This window comes from Micromys minutus (genome assembly GCF_963924665.1).
Source record: "Micromys minutus genome assembly, chromosome: 1".
NCBI classification, from domain to species: Eukaryota; Metazoa; Chordata; class Mammalia; order Rodentia; family Muridae; genus Micromys; species Micromys minutus.
This window is the reverse complement of record NC_137969.1, coordinates 141,847,363-141,868,151: the sequence shown is the minus strand read 5'-3', so window position 1 is coordinate 141,868,151 and position 20,789 is coordinate 141,847,363. Positions and strand designations below refer to the sequence as shown.

At 38.8% G+C, this 20,789-nt stretch overlaps 1 protein-coding gene across 2 annotated transcripts; it reads right to left on the bottom strand.

Annotated features, from left to right (window-relative positions):
* Positions 1-3,568: 3,568 nt before the first annotated feature.
* AMBN (ameloblastin) lies at positions 3,569-15,270 on the bottom strand (the record flags this gene model as incomplete). Of its 2 annotated transcripts, none has more annotated exons than XM_080918405.1 (11): positions 3,569-4,105; positions 6,233-6,277; positions 6,656-6,700; positions 6,801-6,860; positions 7,108-7,146; positions 8,084-8,323; positions 9,834-9,944; positions 10,637-10,684; positions 12,054-12,119; positions 14,452-14,520; positions 15,256-15,270. In XM_080918405.1, the coding sequence occupies 11 exons, from the start codon at positions 15,268-15,270 to the stop codon at positions 3,569-3,571; spliced, it is 1,275 nt and encodes a 424-aa protein (XP_080774531.1). The 2 variants fall into 2 exon arrangements, with proteins under 2 accessions (XP_080774531.1, XP_080774532.1); XM_080918406.1 differs by having other exon boundaries at positions 8,084-8,278.
* Positions 15,271-20,789: the final 5,519 nt, after the last annotated feature.

The following is a 20,789-nucleotide window of genomic DNA, read 5'->3' as shown; positions in this document are numbered from 1 at the left end:
AATCAGATGAGAGGTGAGATTTTGTTCCACATCTATCTAACAGCAGGTTCAATAGATCTATCATGAAATTACTTCTTTAATTTCACAGTATATAATATTAATAGATACACTTGCTCATGAGCAGTGTTCTTCCATACTTCCTACACCAGCTATGAAACCTAAAAGTATGAACTGTCATCTGGAAAGAAGTTTCTGGAACTGCATTTTTTCATCATTCCCAACAAAAGCATGATGTCTTGTAGAGGATTTTATCTAGATTAGAGTTGCTGAAGACAGGGTGTCCCACATCTCTGGTTTAGGTTGACACAATGTATCATGGGTTTTTAATTTAATTTAATTTTAAAAATTTACATTTCAAATGTTATCCCCGTTCCTGTGGAACTCCTCTATTCCATTCTCCCCTGCCTCTATGAGGGTGCACCCCACCCTATAGAAGTTTATGGGACAATTGCATTTCTAAAGATCTAGTGTTCTCAGGCATGTTGGGATAGCTGGGGGTGTCAGCAAGCTGCTGTTTCTTATGCTAATTCTACCTACAGGAAAAATTGAAGTCCAGTAGCACTTGGACTCTGTGTTGAAGACAGCATAACCACATATCATGTGTCTGAGAAGGCTGAACATTTGGAGTAGAATATGGAGAACTAAGGGGTCTCTATAAAGTAATTTCTATTTGTATAAGGATATGGCCAGTGCTGGCTGCAAGATAACAGCATGTAACATTAGGTGCTTCCTTGTGAAAAGTAATTCCTGGTCTGCCAGGGACAAAGTGCTTCTCTGTGGGTGGTGGGCTGTGTCATTTGAGCTCCTGGATGCATACTATGTGGTGTATTCATCCATTGAACTATAAGTAAAGCAGGACACAAACAACAACAGGGAAAGAGAAATGCGGCAGTAGGTCTAGAGGACACAAATGCAGAAGCAACAGACTCAGGTTTCCACGTTCTTGCTCCCCCTTCTTTTCTTTTAACTCTGAGAGCTTTCCATCCATTTATCAATCTGTCACCACAAGGAGTGCCATGCCAGAGTAGCTGTACGATCAGGCTCACTTTAGGCAGTACTAGTTTATACCTGCTGTCTCATGTAAGCACCAGTGAGACTCCCCTTCACTGTGAAATGTATCCTACCTCAGAGCAACTGACTGTGTGGCTACTCTGCCTGTGAGCAGCTTATGTGGAGGACACTGTTGATGGATGTTTGTGTGGTGTTTTGGTGTCAGCTAGAAGCAGTCAGGGAACTGTACTCATTTAAATGATGTGCCTGGTTGTCTGTTTTATGTGGCAAGGGAGATGATCTGAGAGTCAAGATTATTTTTATCAACAACATATTTTTTTTCTCATCAAAATTGATTTAGATATTATCACTCTTACGTACCCAGCATACTAATAGCAGAGGCCAACTTTGAACCCATGATCAGATATTTATAGCGTTGGTGGCCTCTCAAGTGCTATGACTTCCAAGGAGGGAGCAGAGGACTCAGTGTCCAGTGTGGATGAAAAAGCAAAACTGCATCAGATAATGGGAATAATTCCATCCTCTAGATGCTACTGCTACTGTTGGGCTGATATCTTTCTGTCAGATGGGATCAGTTGGAAAAGAAGCAAAGGATGTGACTCAGCAATTATGTGAGTGTTTAGTTCCTTCCTGACACTAACCCTGGGGTGTAGGTAGCAGAACCATCACAGGAATCAAGAACAAACATAGAAATTACATTTCATATCTAGTGTCTTACAAATGTTAAGGGATGATGTCAAGAATAGAATTCGTTGTAATTACGTGTCTTTTATTGCTTCTTTTAGAGCCATTGTCTGGCTCTAAAAGAAGCGATGGTAAGTCTCAATCTGAGTGTCTGCTGGTCACTCTCCATCCTTTCTGCCTTTACCAGTCACTGAGAAGGAAAACATAATTTTTATCTCATGTATTTTTCCTGTCATAATCTATGAAGCTTGGCAAGACAGAGCCCTGCCTGAAGAAGGAATGGCAGTAAATTGTTGCAACATGCTCCTTACCATTCCTTAAGTGTTCTAGGTTGGGAAACATATAAGGCTCTTTTTTTTTGATCAGATTCTGATCAGGGGATGAGGCAGAATTTAATTTTATAGAGCCCAAAACCTGGGCTGGGAAACTTAGAAGAAGAAAGAGGAGCAGAGGCTCATTTTTAATGATGTCCAAAACTGTGTTCACAATATCTTATTTTAGGCAGATTGCTCTGCTGTGTACACAGCTAGTCCCTGGTAGTAAGCATTCGTGGTTCCTACATCACACTTTCCCGTATTACTGCTTTAGACATGACTCGTGTTTCTTCCTCTTGGAGGCCTCATTCTGCAAACCTTTATGTTACTAAGGAAACAGGTCTGGTCCTTCATTGCTTGTTTAATAAGGCTTCTTGGATAACTAGCCTTACTCTCTCTAATTTAAAAACTAACATTTGTTTTGTGTGCATGTGTGTATATGTGCTGTAGCACACACTTAGCAGTTAGAGGATGCTTTTGGGACTGCTCTGTTGTATACACAGCTAGTCCTTGGTAGTAAGCATTCGTGGTTCCTACATCCCACTTTCCCGTTCTGGGAAAGTTCTCTTCTTCCATTATGTGAGACCCTGGGGATCAAACTCGTCATTGGCCTAGCGTTGAGTGTCTTTGCTTGCTGAGCCATGTGCCTGGTCCTCAGAAGCATCTTCTTCATGGTACCAGGGCTTGGTCTTTTCATGGAACTTTGGTAATGTGTAGTAGGTCTGAGTATATTTTAGTTTTTACAGCATTGTGAGATAATGTACTACAGTAACTGAGCTTGTCTTAGACTCTCTGTTTTGTTATTACTGTGATACCTGTTAGTGTGTCCATCTAATTTTTGAAGGATGGGACCATAAACCTGATGGCTTGAACAGTGTTTAGAACTTATGTAGATCTTCAGAGAACTTTGAATACATAAATAAGTTAATGAATAGCAAACAAGGGATGAGTATGCTTTTCTTTACTATTTAGATACATATAAACAATAAGCATACAATTCCTGACATTTTCAGTGAGAAAAATTCTTTATTTAAAATAGGCCAATTGCCTTTTCTTTTCCTAGATTAAATAAAAGATTCTATAAATAAAAAATTTTAAATCCAATATATGAAACCCAGTAATAGCAGTCAGGATTCTCCACCAATCACCATTTAATAAGACTTAAATGAAATACTTTGGAATTCTGAAACTAAGTGCTTTTGCGTAGAGAAAGAAGCAGTGTCACATTTCCTGGGCATAATAATGTCATGTAGTAAGAGAAGTTTTCTAATGCCTAAGACATCTACATGCTAGACCACCAAGTGCTGACATTCAGACTTGCTCTGATATCATTGATAGTATCTCTAAGTCACAGAGACAGTTGATATGTTTTATTTCAATAAGAATGGAAGCAAGAAGGGACCTACACTATTTCTAGCCACTTGTATTTATTAATACATGCTTAGTGCTCTTAATACCTTCGCTGTGGAAGGGTAGCAAGTGTTTTAGCAACAAGGTACGCTATGGGGACAAAGCTGGAAAGCTTGTGCATACACAAAGTAGCTGCTATATCAAGGTTGTCAGGGCTCTTGGAAACGCCATGCATTGTGCACCTGGGGCTGGTGCACTTTGTTTCCAGGCAGCAGTGGCTGCTGAGTGTCTGGGGACATGGTGGTATCCATGGTTGCTTCTCCATCACCCAGGGGTGTGGTAGCATCAGCACCATAGGTTTCATAATCTTCTGCTAAGTCAGGGGTGATCAGTGGGTCTGCAGCTGCAGGAGTGACTCCAAGGAGTTCCTGTCTTTGCCCTGCAGGACCCCTTGCCATGCTGGGGATGTGGTCATTGGGGAAAGCAAGAAGTCCTGCATGGGCCCCAGGTGCCATTTGTGAAAGGAGAGCTGGGTTTTCCCGTTTGCCTGGGTTGGCCTCTTGCAGTGGAGAGCCTTCTGGACCCTCTCCTTTCTCCGGGCCTTTGGTTACAGACACTGGAGAATCTACTTCCACAGTAAAGTCTCCTCCCTTGGGTGAATTTTGATTCAGTCCCCTAAGGGTTTGCCTGAAGCCTCCATATCCTGGGAACAGAGTTCCATAGGCCATGGGACTGGCTCTTCCTCCCTGGAAAAGAAACATCCACCAGTGACAGTTACTGTGTGTTATTCATTTCATACATTTGTACACAATTCTATTCACTGAGAAGCTATAAATATTAACACAACTGTGAGTCGGCTGACTGCTTTGTGCAGCACACTTCTTATAGAACCAGCTCTGAAATATAGGGAGAGGATTCTCCACTTATCTGGGTAAGGAAGGTCTCTTCCAGGAAAGGCAGGTCTCTGTTACTACTCTGCCACAGTTAAGAGAACAGTAAGCAGTTGAAAAGGGCTCTACCATCACAAAACAAAACAAGAGATCCATTATGCCTGGCTTGAGGAGAAGTGTTCTAGAGGACCTTGCCATGACATTTTCAGTATCCCTCAAATATAGCTCTATGTATGACTTTTAACTCTTCCCTTCCACCTATCTCTTTTTTTCTGCCTCCCTCTCTGTCTCTTCCTCTTCCTCATTTCCCTTCCCCTTCTCTTCTCCTTACACCCTTCTTTTTCTCCTTTTCTTTCTTTCCTTCCATTTTTTTCTTTGCTTTTTCCTTTCTTTCCTTCCCTTATCCATTTCCTCTCCTCTCTTCTTTACTCCCACCTGTGTCTTTTCCCTCCCCCTGCTCTCTCTTCCTCTCCTTCCCTCCTTTTCTCCTATTTTCCTTTGTCTTCTCTCTCCTTCCCTGCTCCCCTTTCCTCTTTCCACTTCCTCCCTCCCCTCTCCCTCCTCTTCTCCTTTCTGTCTTCTCTCTCCTTCCCTCCCTCCCCTTTCTTCTTTCCAGTTCCTCCCTTCCCTCTTCCTTCCTCTCTTCAGCATGTATATGTGGAACGAACGTGTTTCTTGTGGTGCATGACCTTGGGAGCCAGAATCTAGGACTGCTTCTACTTGAACAAAGCTGTGTGATTTTTTTTCATTGTTTTGACTTATTTTAAATCTCACTTTTAATGTTTGGATTATATTTATTGTGTTTTTCATAAAAATCACAAAATCTATTGAGAAAAAAATATACTAAGATGAACTAATAATATGGTAATGAGCATTTATCATGAATATTTAATTTTAGCAAGTTGTGTTGGTATTATACATATAAAATACTCTTTTCTTCCACTTTTCTGGGCTCTTTTCTAGGCCTCAGGTTTGATGCCATTTTTAGAAGTAGCTCTGTGAACTCCTGAACTGGGTTATCCTATTTTTCTTCTTCTTTCCTTCTAATAACATGCTCATTACTCTTATCCTATGAGTGGGACATTATTCACAGTGAACCCATTTTCCAACTTAGTAGGTCATTAAGGCCCATGGCATGCCACTCTTCTTTTTGTGATAGCATGTGTGTACATGTATTAATTGAGTCAGCTATGCCATTGGCAATGAGTTGTTGACTTGATATAGTTCTAATCACATTTTACACCCTAACAGATGTAGCTAGTAGACATTTCTGGGAGAAAAGGTCAAGTTATGTGAGCTTATTGATCTTGGAAAGTTTTAATATGCATGAACAATAACAAAACAGTAGGTTATCATTGACTTAAAAATAAAATATTCTTATTGGCCTAAAATGTTCCATAATAATTAAAATTTAAATTCAAAATTTCCCATTTGTTCTTTTAATTTTAAGGGCTGAATTTCTTTGGATTTCTTTTGAGCTTTTTCTGGAGGGGAAAGCTAAATAGTCCTAAGAGGTATGAGATATCTGTAGGAACCACACATCGTTTTTACTTTGAAGGATTTGCAGTTGACTGTGCTGACCCCTCTTTGAGGACAGGTGACTCTTCTGCTTACATCCCAGGAGTGGAACAAAAATTATGGGTCAAAAATGGTCACCACTCAGGAACAAATGACTAGAAAATGTGATGAAAAAGCAATTTTTTTGAGTCAGGTTTTCATGAAGTCAAGGCTGGCCTTGAACTTTTCTTAATCTTTCTGCCTCCATGACCTGAGGATTGGAATTCTATGCGTCAGTACCATTCTTAGCTCTGAAATGTTTGAATCTTTTGATACTGCTTCAGAACTGAGCTGTCAGTTTTGGAATAGAGCAATTGAAGTCTAACAATCCTTTAGGTTCTTTTCTAGCCATTGCCTCCTGTAGACAGGAGTATGTAGCTGTTCTCCCTAGCTCTGTTTTAAGAAGAGTTCGCAGGTAGTACTCACAGGCATTTCTTCTGAACTCATGAAGCCAATTCTGGCAGGAGCATTCTGTTCAAAAGAAACAGTGCATCACTGTATGAACTCGAAGCCATCTGTGACTTTTTATCTACTCAAGACAACGTCAAAGTCTCTCAGTATTCCCTTAAGGCTCAATAGTGCTGTGTTCAGAGAACAGAGCTGACTGACTACTGAGCAAAGAGAGCCAATTTAACAGATTTGAAATGAGCCTTTTCTTTAATGCAGTTGTGCGTATGTCTGTCTAAATTATGCAAATAGAAACTGCACCACTTTACTGCTCAGTCACGACCATAGGTATTTAGGGAATATGTACTTGAAATGCCTTATGTTAGATATGGAGTCTATAGTTTGTAGCCCTCAATATGATATTAATTTCTAACTGCTGCTTTTTACAGAGTATGGACTTACCAATTGGTTTGCTCCATAAGACATGTAAAACATTCCTGGGTAAAACTGAGCAGAACAAAATAGTTATAAAAACGTGAATCTCCCCAAGACCAACCTTTTAAGAAAGTTTCAAACACAGACGTGGAGGTTGAAAGCAGACACTTACAGCAGATGCTTTGTTGTGTGCCATTGGTCCCCGAGATATTGAGCGGGCGATCTGGAACACCTTTATGGGGTGGAAGCAGAGGGGGCAGTCAACACAGGCAAGCCTCCGCCCAGCGGCTTTTAAGAGCTCCAGGAACACATTTTTTGATTGGCCAGTGTAAAAACTTAGTACTTAATAATTAGAAAACAAACTCATAAATACTCTACACCTATAGGTAAATAAGAAAAGAAAATTCATTCCAACTCTTTGAAATATAGACATACTTTTTTTCCCCCCAAGAATGAACCTTATTGAAATCTGTACTTACTGTTGGAAATTGTGGATCAGCAAAATCCATTATTGGTACCTGTGCCATGAGGAAATAATAAAACAGTTACTCAAAACAGACAAACTAAGCATACCTCTTGCTTGTGATAATAGAGCAGCTTAAGATGTCTCTCTGTCTCACTAAGCCTTGGATAATCTATGCTTCTACAGTTGTCTGGTAGTGGCATGGCTCAGGCAAACTGACAGGAAGAGGAGAAACATCTACCATGGCTTTGCTGTACATTACAGTGGAATGATAATGAGGTTTGGACTCGCCACGTACTTGAGTGATTTCAATTTTGGCTCTGCCATTAGTATTAGTTTTGGAAAATTTTGTAGCCTCTCACAGCTTAGGTTTATTTAGTCAGGGTTTCTCTGTGGAGTCCTGGATATCCTGGAACTCAATCTGTGGACAAGGTTAACTTTGATCTCAAAGATTCTCTTGTCATTGCCTCTGGAGTTCTGGAATTAAAGGCGTGGCATCATCTTGGGTTTAAAAAGGTTCCTAACATTTTCTTTATAGGGTATAGTCAGGATGATCTGAGGGAGTATTAAATGCCTGTCCTGCCATCATAGCATTGAGAGTTACATAGCACCTTACTTTTCTGTCCATTGCTCTTTTCCCTACCATATTTCAAAGTAATTTTGCATAGCTCTATTTTATCTGCAGAGGACACAATCACTGTCCTATACTACTACCAACACCTCCACGTAGTGAGCCTGGACTTATCTGAGCTGTCCTAGTCCCAAGGAATGGTCTCATTAAACCAAGTTTAGAAATACAGATATTTTGTAGTCTGCCATCTCTGATGGCAAAAATTAGAAATGGCTATTTATGTCTCACGAAAGAATGTTATTAAAGTGTCCGTCTTTTAGTATGCTATGCCTAAGGGATGGGGTTATTTAAATATGCCCTGCCAGTTGTTTTTTCTTTCATTGTGTTAGTGGGTGATCCTGAACTGACTTTAAAAAATTACCTCAGGTGTTGGTGGGTTCTCTGATGGTGCCACCTGTGGCTCATCTGGTGCTATCAGCTCTCCTTCCTGCAAGGGCAGCTGTCCAGGGTGCATGGGAGGATGAGGCCCTGGCTTCTGGGGTGTGACCTGGACACCGGTTGCATCAGTGGGCTGGAGGAAGGGTTTCAGTCCTGGCTGGTGAGGCTGCAAGGATGGCTGTGATGGGAGAGGTGGGGGATGCACAGGCAAAGAATATTCATACTGTAGAGAAATTTGAAAAGAATGTCAGAAAGAGAGGGTTCCTCGAACCATGGTGCCTAGAATTTCTACAGCAGAGTACTGGGAGGCTTGCTGTTCGGAAAGGAGTAGTCTTGAAGCAGAGCTTACACAGGAGGCAGAGGTGATACTTCAGAGGAAGTACTTGAGAAGGTTTTAAACATACTTACCCCTCTACCTTTGTTGGGACCATTGTTTCTTGGGGTGTGGAAATGTCCACACCCGCACTCCGCACTGGTGGAGTGACTTATTTCCACCACTAGCTGTACGTGTCTCTATTTCACCACTCTCTTGCTGCATTGTAAGAGTTTGTCAATTGGAGAGGAGGTGCTTAGTCTTGCTGGGACTAGGTGTTCCAGGGTGGGGTGGTATCTAAGAGGGGCTTCCCCTTTTCTGAGAAGGGGAGGGGTAATGGTGGGAGGGACTTGTAAGGCAGGACTGGGAACAGAGGAGGAGGGGGCATGGCAACTGAGATGTAATGTGGATAAGAAAATAAATTACAAGCAAAAATTTGTCAAAAAATGTCCTAAGTCAACTGACAGAGAACCGTCTTTCTTTTATCTTTATACCCTGGCATCTCACTGATTAATATTGCTACTAACTAGCACCTGGTGTATGATGGGTACTCACTATATTTTGTGATTTAGTAAAAGGATAATTAGAATACCTAAATGTTTCATTATAACTCTATTTTGGAGGCAATCAAGTGAAGGAATAACCACTAATCACATAAGTCATATGGTCAGTGAGGCCTTGAAGGTAATTAGAATTAGAAATTCTATGTAGAATTAGGAATAACTGCTAAACTATTGTGTTTTTTTTTAAATAAATCACTTGTGATTGGCTGCATACTATCTGTAAGTTAATTGCATACTCCTGGAGCTGGTATGGAAGTCTCCCTTTAACTTGGCTCTGCTTTTCATGTTCAGCCATTGCCATGTGTCGGCTCCTATAGTGCCCATTACTTCTTACCCCACAGTCAACACTGTGAAGTATGTCTGCCAGACTGGAAATGTCATGAGCCTTTGAGCCATTCTAGCATGTCCTTATTTTCACCCCATAGCACAGTTTGGATAATATGTTTAGTATGAAACTAATAATAGTTGACAGATTAATATATTTATTGGTTCCTGTTTGGCTCATGGTGTTTTCAATCAGGATGATTATTGTTATTTGAAATTAGTCTTTAGGTAATTATTTAGGAAATTTTGATTAAAATGAAAGTTATCCAGTGTATAGTCTGTTTTGATTTTTGAGGTTTTTCATTGTTATTCCTGATATCTTTACTGTAGGTATCTTATTTTGAAGTCTATTTGAAATTAATATGCAAATTTAAAATAAAACATTCCCTAAATAACATGAGTTACAGGAGTTGATTTATTTGGTATTAGGGGAATTTTTGGTCAGTTAGTAATTTGTATTTGCTGGTGTTTTAAGAACAAATAGGAAAAGATCTTGAGCCTTGAGTATGAACGCACGGATTCAATTAGCTTACCTGTTGGGTCTCATGTTCCCTTGGTCCTATCCATGGGAAAGAATTGTGCGGTGGGAGGAGTCCATGCAACCATAAACTATTAAGTGCTTTTCCAAAGCCAAGTCTAGAATACTGGCAGAGAGAAAGAAATCATACATACACTTTAGGATCATAAGACAGCAACCAAAAGCAAAAGTGATGCTGGTTTATGTAGAATGGGTAAGCCAACCCTCTCTTCCAACAAAATTAAATTAGGTTATGAGCATGCCACAATATACCATAAACTTGTTTGTGATTTAGCACTCTGGAATCTGTGTTCACAGCCATTTAACAAAATTATTAGTGTAATAAAAGGTTTTGTTTTTCTTAAAGAAACTAAATGCACATATTTTGATGGCTTATTTTGTTGGTGTTTTGAGACAGGGTTATACTACAACATGTTCCTAGCGTGGCCTTGAATTTGCATTCTTTGAGTACTTCTGAGTACTGGATATATTGTTTCTGCTTTCATCTGCCACCACATGTTAATATTACTAAAATGTGTCTTTTGAAGCTGACTTTGTAGCCCAGGCTGGCTCTAAACTGACACCATTCTTCCTGCCTCAGTGTCCCAAGGAGCAGGGCTCATGCTTGGCTGTCACTATCACATCTTACTTTAAGGTTTTCTTAGTCACTAAGTTCTTCTCTCAGTGTCTAGGTATTTACCTATTAATAAGCAAATGCTGGAAACTACAGTACTGTTGCTGTCACAACCACAAACTATAAATGCCATAGTAAATATTTTAAACATTTTTATGAAGCTCTCATTCATTTCCTATAATTACCTGAGAAAGTGCGTTGAGTCCCTGCAAGCTTCCCAACTGTCTCATTGTCTATTAAAAAAAAAGTCAGTTAATGTTCTAACATATGTTAGATGTATGTTTGACACAACTGAATTCCACTGACATTTAATATCATCAATACAAATCTTGGGGTAAGTCAGCTTGAATAGAGCTACAGTAGACACAAATTATCTCGGAAAGAAAGAGATGTAAAATGTAGTGTTGCCATCGACATGGCAAGACTGAAAACAGTGTGCTTGCTTTCGCCACGGATTTAATGGGGACACCAGTTAATCTGGTGTCAAGGTGAGACATAGGAAAACAGCGCATTCAGATATAGCACACGGACAGTTGTGAGAATATTGCTTTATCAGCCCCCTTTTTCTTATAATAAAATTTAAAAGTTATTTTACAAAGTCAGACTGAAAAAGAATTCAGAAAAAAAAAAACAGTCAATATGAATAAATCCTCATTTCTTTTTCTCCAGCCAAAAAGGACCTCAATATGTTAGGTATTAAAAACTGTGAGAAGTGGTATTTAGGTAGGTTGCCAGGAAGCCACTGTTTCTATGGAAAGTAAATTTCTTTTTTCTTCCTCTCTCCCTTCCTTCTTTCCTTCCTCCATCTGTTCTTTTCTTCCTTCTGGGATGGGAAAAGAATGCTGCTTGTATTGAATTTGAGCTAAAAGCTGAGAGCAAAAAAAAAAAAAAAAAAAAAAAAAAAAAAAAAAAAGCCCCTAAGTTAAGTTAGCTCTCATGTGAAATAACTGTCTGGCCCACATATGTACTAATTGCAGATAAAATCTTGCCTGACCTTGTGAAAAACTGTGATATTCATCTGTGTTTTCATTAGCTTCTTCATTATAAAATCTTCCTATTTACTGTGATTTTCTAAATAAAAATACATTATTTATAGGATCTGAAGTAAAACAAATTCAGCGTGCACAGGAGCAATTATAAAATAATGTTAATGCTACTGATAAGACTCTTGTTTTAATCAGCTAGAGTTTGTCCAAGTGTGAGTGTGTCCTGAGAACTTTACCATCTAAGATACAAGCAACAGAGATACATATAAGCTGTTTCCAACCACAGAATAATGGGTTTCAACACAGACAAATAGTTCATTAATGCACATATATATTATTAATTGTCACACTTGCTTTGACTAACATATGGATGACTTAAAACTTAAAATATCTGAGTTTAAAAATGAAGTAGAATCATGAGATAAAGTTGTAGTGAATGTCATTAACATATTTAGAATTTCTCAGGATGATAGTCAAAGATTTATGGAATAGGAAGACTAAGAAACAAAGCATCATACTTACATGCAGCCAGGGACATGCTAGTATAGAAGTTACACACACACACACACACACACACACACACACACACACACACACAGGATCTGATGATACATACCTCAAGGCTCAAACTAGCCATGCCAGGAGGTGCCATGCCTTGAGCCCCAGGTTGTTGAGGAAATGCCTAAATAAAAATAGGAATCATCTTGAGTTCTTCTCAAAATATGTTTGTAGTAGGAAGTCACTGCAGAATGAAATGTCTAGTGGAGAGGTTGCCATATTGGTTTATTACTCAGATGACTTGTTTTTTCAGGTAGAATAAAGAATTAAAGTTATCTGGAGGAATTGTTATACTTAGTAATTTTCCTTTCACATCCACTTTCTTATGTATGTTTATTTTAACATTATGTTGCTTTAAATGGAAACTGATTCACAATGAGAAACAAAGTAAGGAAAGAAAACACAAGATTTTTATAGTCATAAATATGATCACATGTAAAAGTAAATGAGACAAGTATGATTTAAATTTACTTGTGCTTTTTATAAATGAATGTGCTTTTGGAAATGGGATATGGTATGAGGTTATTCACTGAGAAAAAATCATATCCAGAATGTATCTTGCTTCTCATTCAAAAGGTTTTTTAACAAGTCCTGTGTGCTGTTATTTTAAGTTTGAGCTTATTGATTTCTGTTTAATTGTTTAGATCCTGGGCTGGAACGGCACACTGGTAAGAGCACCTGTTGTGCTTCAGGAGGACCTGGTTTGGTCTCTAACAGCCATGTCAGGTGGCTCTAACCATCTGTAATGCCAGCTGACATGGGTGCCTCTGACGTCTTTAGGGACCTGCACTGATATGCACATACCCAGAGGTACACATACTCATGCAAAAATAAAATGAACATAGTTATATATTTAAATTGTATAGATCATACAATGGCTATTTCCTTAAATAAAATATTTTTGTACTAAGTAGGATGCTATTGTGAAGCATAAACCTATTTACAAACAGCTTTTAAAAAATATAAAATACTTCTCTTTGTAAACACTTTTAATTTTAAATATGTTAATAATCACAAATACCAGTGTCAGAGGGTGGGTGAAGACTGGAATTAGAGAAATTAAATTTTTAAATTTAAAATTAAAAATATTTACTTATTTATTTTAAATAAGGGTTTGGTAATTAGCTCAGGCTAGCTTTGAACTTGTTATGTAGCCAAGGCTGGCTTCTAATTCACAATATTTTCAGCTTCCCAAGTGCTGGAACAATTATGAGCTACTCTACCTACTAGAAAATTGGATCTTGAGAATTCTCTAATTTCATGGATATGCTCATCTATGTAGTGTAAGTATTGCAATTTTTTCTTTCATTTATACTACAAGTGCCTGTCTGTCTGTAAGTATGGAACACTGGGGCCATTATCCTTCAGGAGTAAGAGGATAAGGAATTCCACCATGTACTTTTTTTACCCTCATTTTTATGCAATACAACTGCACTTTCTGAATTATGGTGCAAAATTTTCTACATTATTTTGGATATGTGTTGAAGGAAATGCACTGAAAATGTGTAGCAAAAACTTCTGGTAGCGAAAAAAATGAGCTGTGTAGAGAAGGAGAGTGATTATGTGTGCCTATGTGCGTGTCTGCATGCCAGTGTGTCTCACAGGAGGGTGTTCAGATTTTTGGGGTACTATGAGAGCAGAGACTTCTTAACTTTTGTTGATAAGTGCCCCAATCCCACATTTTGGAGAGCTCTAACTATAGGGCAAAGTAGTCTGCTTTCTACCTGCTCCAAGCCACCAGTCAAAGAGAAACATTATTTACATGGATGTGAATAGACAGAGGATACATTCATTCCCTATGGGAATTAAATGCAGAAATCCCTGATCTGGGGTAGTCACATAGGAAACCTGTGATTTCCTCATTGCTCAGGGGGACTCTAAAGCACTACTGTCTGGGTCACTGTACACTCAGAGTGCCAGTGGTTCAGATTGATGTTGATAGCTGCAGTGTACCTGCAGGGCTCACCAACAGGCAAGTTAGGGAACCAATCTCCATTTTCCTTTCATTTAAAAATTCCTGTTGGATGGTAGAACAGCCAAATGAGCCATTTAATTACTAGCTTTAACTGGAAGTACATGTTTTAGTTTTATAACCATGTGATAATGTTGCTAATATAAAGAGATGTATAATTTTCTCCCCAAGGAGACATTTTCCCTTTTCATTTCCATTCCATAGTGCTAGCAAAGAGTGATAATAAACATAATGAGAACAAGGATGCTGTAGTCTTTCAGCTGCTAAAATAGTGGCACGAGACATGAAATTTGTCTTTGAAATATTTTAAAATATGGTTTGGAGTAGAAAAATTATATTTAGATGATAAGGCTGATTTGTGGCCACTTTGATTCACCAGGAGCTACACATGGAGTGAGCCTGTGTCTGATCTGTCAGATAGAGTGTCCCCAGGGTTGTTTTAGTCAGATGCAGGAGCCCCAGAGATCCCCTGGGATGGACTTACCGGCACAGCGAGGCTCATTTTCACTAGGGACAGGAACAGGATCAGGCCCTTCATTTTGAAAAGTGGAATCTAAAACACAGTTGGGTTGGAAAATTATGTCAGGCAAAACTGCATTCATAATGGCCAAAACACTTTCCTAAGAGTGTCTGTTCTTCCAAAGACAGTCAGGTTAAACACTCAAAGATGCAAAAACAAAATGCTGCTAAACAAGTGGCTCCCTGGATGGTGCGGTGAGCAGCTAAACTGTGTATCTGCCTACTTATTTTTATGAAGCCGCAATTTGAATGAATGTTTTAAGAACAACCTCCATGAATATTTCTTAAATGCTATGCTTCACTTCAGAAAATATGTCCTGCAACCACCATTCACAGAATTGTATTCTTTGTTTAAACTCTGATAAAATTTGAAGTATAACCTATGTTGATCATAATGCAGAATTATGTCAAAACTTCTAACCTTCAAGCTAATTGAATCCATTTTTCTGCTTGGATAGTGATTTTCCTTCCTACAAATGAATAATCGTGAGATGCACTTTGTAAGTTCACTCTGGCAGGAAAGCTCATTTCATCAGCAGGAGTGCTTGTCCTCTGTACGTCTCTAAATCAGGCACCGTCACTAATAGTCACAAACAGTTCTAAAAAGTTGCACACAAGTTTATTTCCTTAGCTGAATGGTATTATATTTTCTGGAACATTCTAATGGTTTAAATAAGCTGCTATTCAGCATCTTCTTTGTAAAGGTTATCTGGAGATAGGAAAAGAGAATTTACAGCAGACACATGGAAATGATAAAGTCACATTTTACCTTAGATGCTGACATTCACTGTGCTCCCAGGCCTGATGATGCCAATCAAAACAGTTCTAAGAAAAGAAGATTAATTTTTTTTCTGGACTGTTCCTGGGGCTCTCTCTGTATCTCTCATTCTGGAAAGATCAGAAACCTTTATTTAAAGCGCCAATCCACCAATCAAAGTGAAGCAAATGCAGGAAAAAAACTGCTTCTGCAATTAGTCCACACCCTTGTGTTGCATGTGAGGACATTGGGCCTGCAGGCTCTCATTAGTTTAAATTGTAACCCAGCCCTGCATTTATTCAGAGAGCTGATTGCAGGGAAGACCGTACGGGGAGAATGGACAAGGGCTTTGAAGACAATCATTTTGGTGAACTTCGGGAAACATATGTAAAAGGTAGAAAACAAGCCATTATTTGTTTTGTGAAAATGTTTATCTGCAGATAAAGCTAGTGACCCAGTGCCAGCATTCTCAAGATTTTGACCCTCATGTTTATTGTAGTAAAATAAATCTTTCAGCCCCACCCCACCCTACCCTACCAACACGTATATCACCTTGACTGAAACAGCAAATTACCTCCAGGACCGGAAAGGGAATATGAAAATGTAGATCACATGCTGAAGATTTAGTGACTTTTTTTCTTTTCTGAATTTCCTAGGTATTTTCATCTAAGGATAATTGCCTAGAGGTAATTAATTTGAAAAGAAAGAAATTTAAGTTGGCTCCTCTGTAAGAATGACAGAAAATCTTTAGTGCATGTTCTTTGTGGAGAGAGAAAATAATTTAGAATACTCTACTAATCTAAGGTCACAGCTCTACCCGTATTCGTACCTTTCGACACTTAGTTACCAGGCATCGGGTATCAAGCCAGATTAATAAGGTATCTTGGGGTCACTTAAAAAGTACACATCAACATGGCTGGGCTTTGCTCCATGAGCAGATAAGAATGGTATGGATACAGACAGAGCACCAGCTGCCCTCTGTGTCTATCCTAGGGTATGATTTTGTACACGGATAACCATTTACAACCAGTTTCAGAAGAAGGGATGACTCAGTAGACTCTTCTGAAAAGTAGAGATTGCACCAATTATAGGGAACTTCGAGGAAGCTGGCATTTTGGGAGAAAGACATCTTCATACCCAACTGTACGCCTAATAGCTTTAAATAATGTTATTGAAGAAGCCTAATACTGCTTCCTGAAGACATAGGTTGTTAGGGGAAATCCTGAGTGCTCTGCATAGGAACCTCCTAATGAGACTCCAGAGAGCTGAGTGTCTTAGCCTATTGCAATTATTCTTAGTTATCCTACATAGATACTAGGACTGAATTGCTGAAGACACCACCACATACTTTGCTTGTAGAACATAGAGAGGTTAATTTCAAGCTCACCAGGAATCTTTCCTCTCTATTGTTGAACTTTTGTAGTGCTAAAAAGACTCTGAATAAAAAACAAACAAACAAACAAACACCACCATCACCAATCCACTAATGATCTTACCCAGCATTGGACTCCAGCGTGTTACAATGCTGACTTGCCAGGCAAGTCGCACTCATTGGTACAATAGTGCCATGACTGCACTGGGATAGCAAACTGGATTGTGATTGCATTTGATGCCTTGTCAGTCGAAGGTCATGCCTAGGTCTGTAAACTAGTGACTTCATAGCACCTGTGTCCAGTGGTTTCCTTCTACGTTCCCAACTTTCTTGGTCTAGGCTACTTTACTCAATATAGTGTTTTACAGACCCATCCACTTACCTGTGAATCTTATGGTTTAATTTTTCTTCACAGCTGGATAGAACTCCATTATATAAATATATAATTTTTACAAATCACTCACCAATTGATGGATATCTAGGCTGTTTCCATTTCCTAGCTACTGTGAATAAAGTGGCAAAACCCCATGATCTCTTAGTAGGATATCCAGTCATTGAGTGTATTTCAGAGCAAGGTATAGCTGGTCTTATGATCTATTTTAAAATTTTGAGGATTCTCCACACTGATTTCTACAGTGGCTGTCCAGTTTTCACTCTCACCAACTGTGACCAAGACTTCCCTCTCACTGTTTCCTGCCTGGACCTGCTGTCAGTTATTGCTTTGATCTCAAAGTAGTTTTAATTTTAATTTTCCCAATTGTAAAGGATGCTAAACACATTTTTCTTTTGAGATGGGGTCTTACTATGGAGATGAGGTTAACCTGGAACTCGGAGATCCACCTGCCTATGTATTTTGAGGGGGTGGACTTGAAGACATTTATCCTTTGAATACTTTAAAAGATCACTTTCTTTTTTTCTCTCCTTTTTTAAAACAGAATTCTTTGTTCAGATCTATAACTCATTTTTGGGGGCCTGATTATTCATTGTTATTGCAGGCATACATGTTCATGCACATACAAACATACATATTCTTTACTATGCATATACATATATTCTTAACTATAACCTGCTCAGTTCACATGTTACTTGTGTGTATGTTTTCAAGTAGAGAATTGCTTTTTAAACAGATCCTTCTGTAATTTTCTGAATTTTGTTGGTGCCTGTTCTTCTATTTCCTTGTTAACCTAATTGTTATAACTTGTGTTCACTTTTTATTTCTCTTAGTTAATTCAGCCAAGAGTTTGTCAATCTTGTATGTTTTTTCAAATATTTAGCTCTTAGATTTACTGAATCTTTGTATATTTTTGTTTCTATTTAATTAATTTATGCCATGTTTTTAAATTATTTCTTTCTGTATAGTGGATTTGGATTTAGTTCTTTTTCCACATTTCTTGAGTTGAATCATTACGTCATTTATTTATGCTGTTTCTGATTGTTTTTTTTGAAGGTACTTAGAGCTATAAATTTACCTTTTTGGATTGCTTTTAATGTGTTCCAGAGGCGTTGTTTGTTGTTTTATTACATTTAGTTATAGGAAAACTTTGATTTATTTTTTTAAAATTGGAAATAGATTCTTCATACAATATACTCTGACCCCAGTTTCCCTTTCTCCAACTTCTTCCAGATTCCCACCACTTCCTGATCAATGAAAATTCATGCCCCTCTCATTATAAAACAAACAAGCATGTAAAAAATAAGATAAAATAAAAACAAACCAGGACAAAACAAACAAACAGAACCATAGAAAAGGCACAAGAAATAGAGACACAAACATGCACAAACACAAAAATCCCAGAAGAGCAAAATTGCAAACCATAATATATAAGTAAAAAATGTTTTAAAAAGTCCCCAAAATATTGTGAGTCCACCTCTCCAAATATTACTGAGTTTGTTTTATGTTGGCCACCTACTACTGGGCATGGGGCCTACTTTTAAGTGACTTGTAAATCCCATGAGACTCCACTTGAGAAATCCAATTTGTCCTTTACTAGCAGTTATCAGTTGGAGATAACTTCTGTGTAAGGAATGGAGGTTTCTGTCCACTTTCCTTCTTGGTGCTGGAACCCCAGCAGGACTAGCCCTGTGCAGGCCCTAGGCATGCTGCCACAGTCTCTGCGAGTTCATATGTCCCTAAGTCTAGGTGTTCAAAGGCCTTGTTTCCTTAGTATCGTTCATCCCCACCAGCTCTAACAGTCTTTCTGTAGAGTTCCCTGAGCCCTGAGGGGAAGGATTGAATGGAGACGTACCATTTATAACCTAGTGTTTTAAGGCCTTTGCCTCTGCACGCTACACAGTTGTGGCTCCCAGTGTTTGTTCCCATCTACTGCAGGAAGAAGCCTGTCTGATGATGGCTGAAGAAGAAACTGGTTTATAAGTATAGCAGAATGTTGTTAGGAGTCATTTTATTGCTATGTTCTGCTAGGCCCGGCATGGGGGTTCTTCTTTCTTGTTGGTTCTTTTTGAGTCAGCCCAGGAGGAAGAGCATCAGCAGAGGGTAAGATTTGGTCTTATGAGACTGGTGGTAAGGCTTTGTCTTCTGAGATATTTATGGTTGCTGTATAATAAAAAGTTTACTATCTAAGTCTAAGTTACTATGCAGCTGCAGCTGACCTGCCTTCTGTGATCCTCTGAGGCCAGAAACTGCAGGCTCTGGCACTTAGCACCTCATCCTAAAACAGCAGAGGATTAAGTACTAGCCTTTGTACTATCTCAGCTGAAACTGCTGGGCTCCAACTTTCAGTCTGCTAGTTGGACAGAAGCAAAAGAGACTCTTAGAAAAGTGATTATAATGTTTATTACTAAGCTGTAAAAATTTTTTCCATGAAAGCTATCTAAGGGAAAAGTGGAAAGACCCTAAGTGGGGAAAGGAAAAAAAAGTTCTAGCAACGGAAAATTTTTTCTAAGGGAAAAGTTCTCGGGGGGAAAAAAGTTCCCTCTCCCCCAGTCTCTCTATAGGAGTAATTATTTGACTAAACATCCATCAACTGTCTCAGCTCCACAGGTTCACTGAAGGTTTAAAACCATAACTAAGTTATTAGTGAAGTTTTGTATAGATAAACCCAGTCAATATTTTGTCCTCTGTCCTAGCACCTATAATAAATCGTTAGTTCCCCTTTTATGTTAATTGTTATACAACCTCTTGGAATGTGCTCTGAGTAGGAGAAAGTCTGGTTATTATCTAAGAGCAATTAGCTGGTGACACTTGGGAGACTGGCAGAGTTGTCATTGCAGTTTTGACTATCAGAAATGACCTAATAGCAGTCCCACTGTAAAAGAGCTTAATAATCAGCTATAATTTTAGGAATTTTTATAGGATCACCATTAAGATTTAAGAAGTCATCTATTTGCCTATATAGCATCACTACAAGACCGTACCTCTTTGTAGCTCTGCAGAGATCTGCTCCAAAGGAGTGTGCTATTACTTAATGATTGTTATACATGCTTAATAATAGCAGGAAAAGCATATTATTAGCAGGAATCTTCCCTAAAATGAATCCCTTACAGTCTTGCTGAACATGGGTGAACCTGGTGCAGATTATATAATAATCTGAGGCGGCCATCTCAGGATGATCACCTTGCCCCATTATGGCTCCTGACAATGTTCTTTTAGCAGAACAGTAGTAGTTGCTTTTCTCCTAGTTCTCTGGCTGACTATTATCAAGTTTTTGGCTGCCTGAGCAGTGTTGGATATGAATTCTCTCTGATGGATTGGGCCTTCAATCAAATTCAGATATTGGTTAATTAACTCCATGAGACTTGTGCCACTGTTGCACTAGCATATCTTGCAGGCAAAACACCATTGTAGATCAGAGAATTTGTAGCTCTATTAGGATTTACCCTTCCCCTCTGGTAGAGTGCAGTGTACCTTCCAGTACCATCAACATTAGTCAAGAGTATGAATGTTTTATGTTTTCACCAGCTTGATTTCTCTAAGTGTAATGAATTAGGTAGGCATTGTTTTCAGTGATAGGCCCTTACTATCAGTTTATAGAGAACAATCAATAGCTATGACAATGTTTGGGAATTCCATAAGCCCTTTTGGTCAAGAACTAGATTAGATGTAACCCATGCCTGGAACTGGAGGTTTTATTTGGTCATAAAAGAAGACACAATTTCTCTAGCTAAAGAAGGGAGGTACCTGCCGGGAGAATCCGCACTGAAGCACAAAGCATTT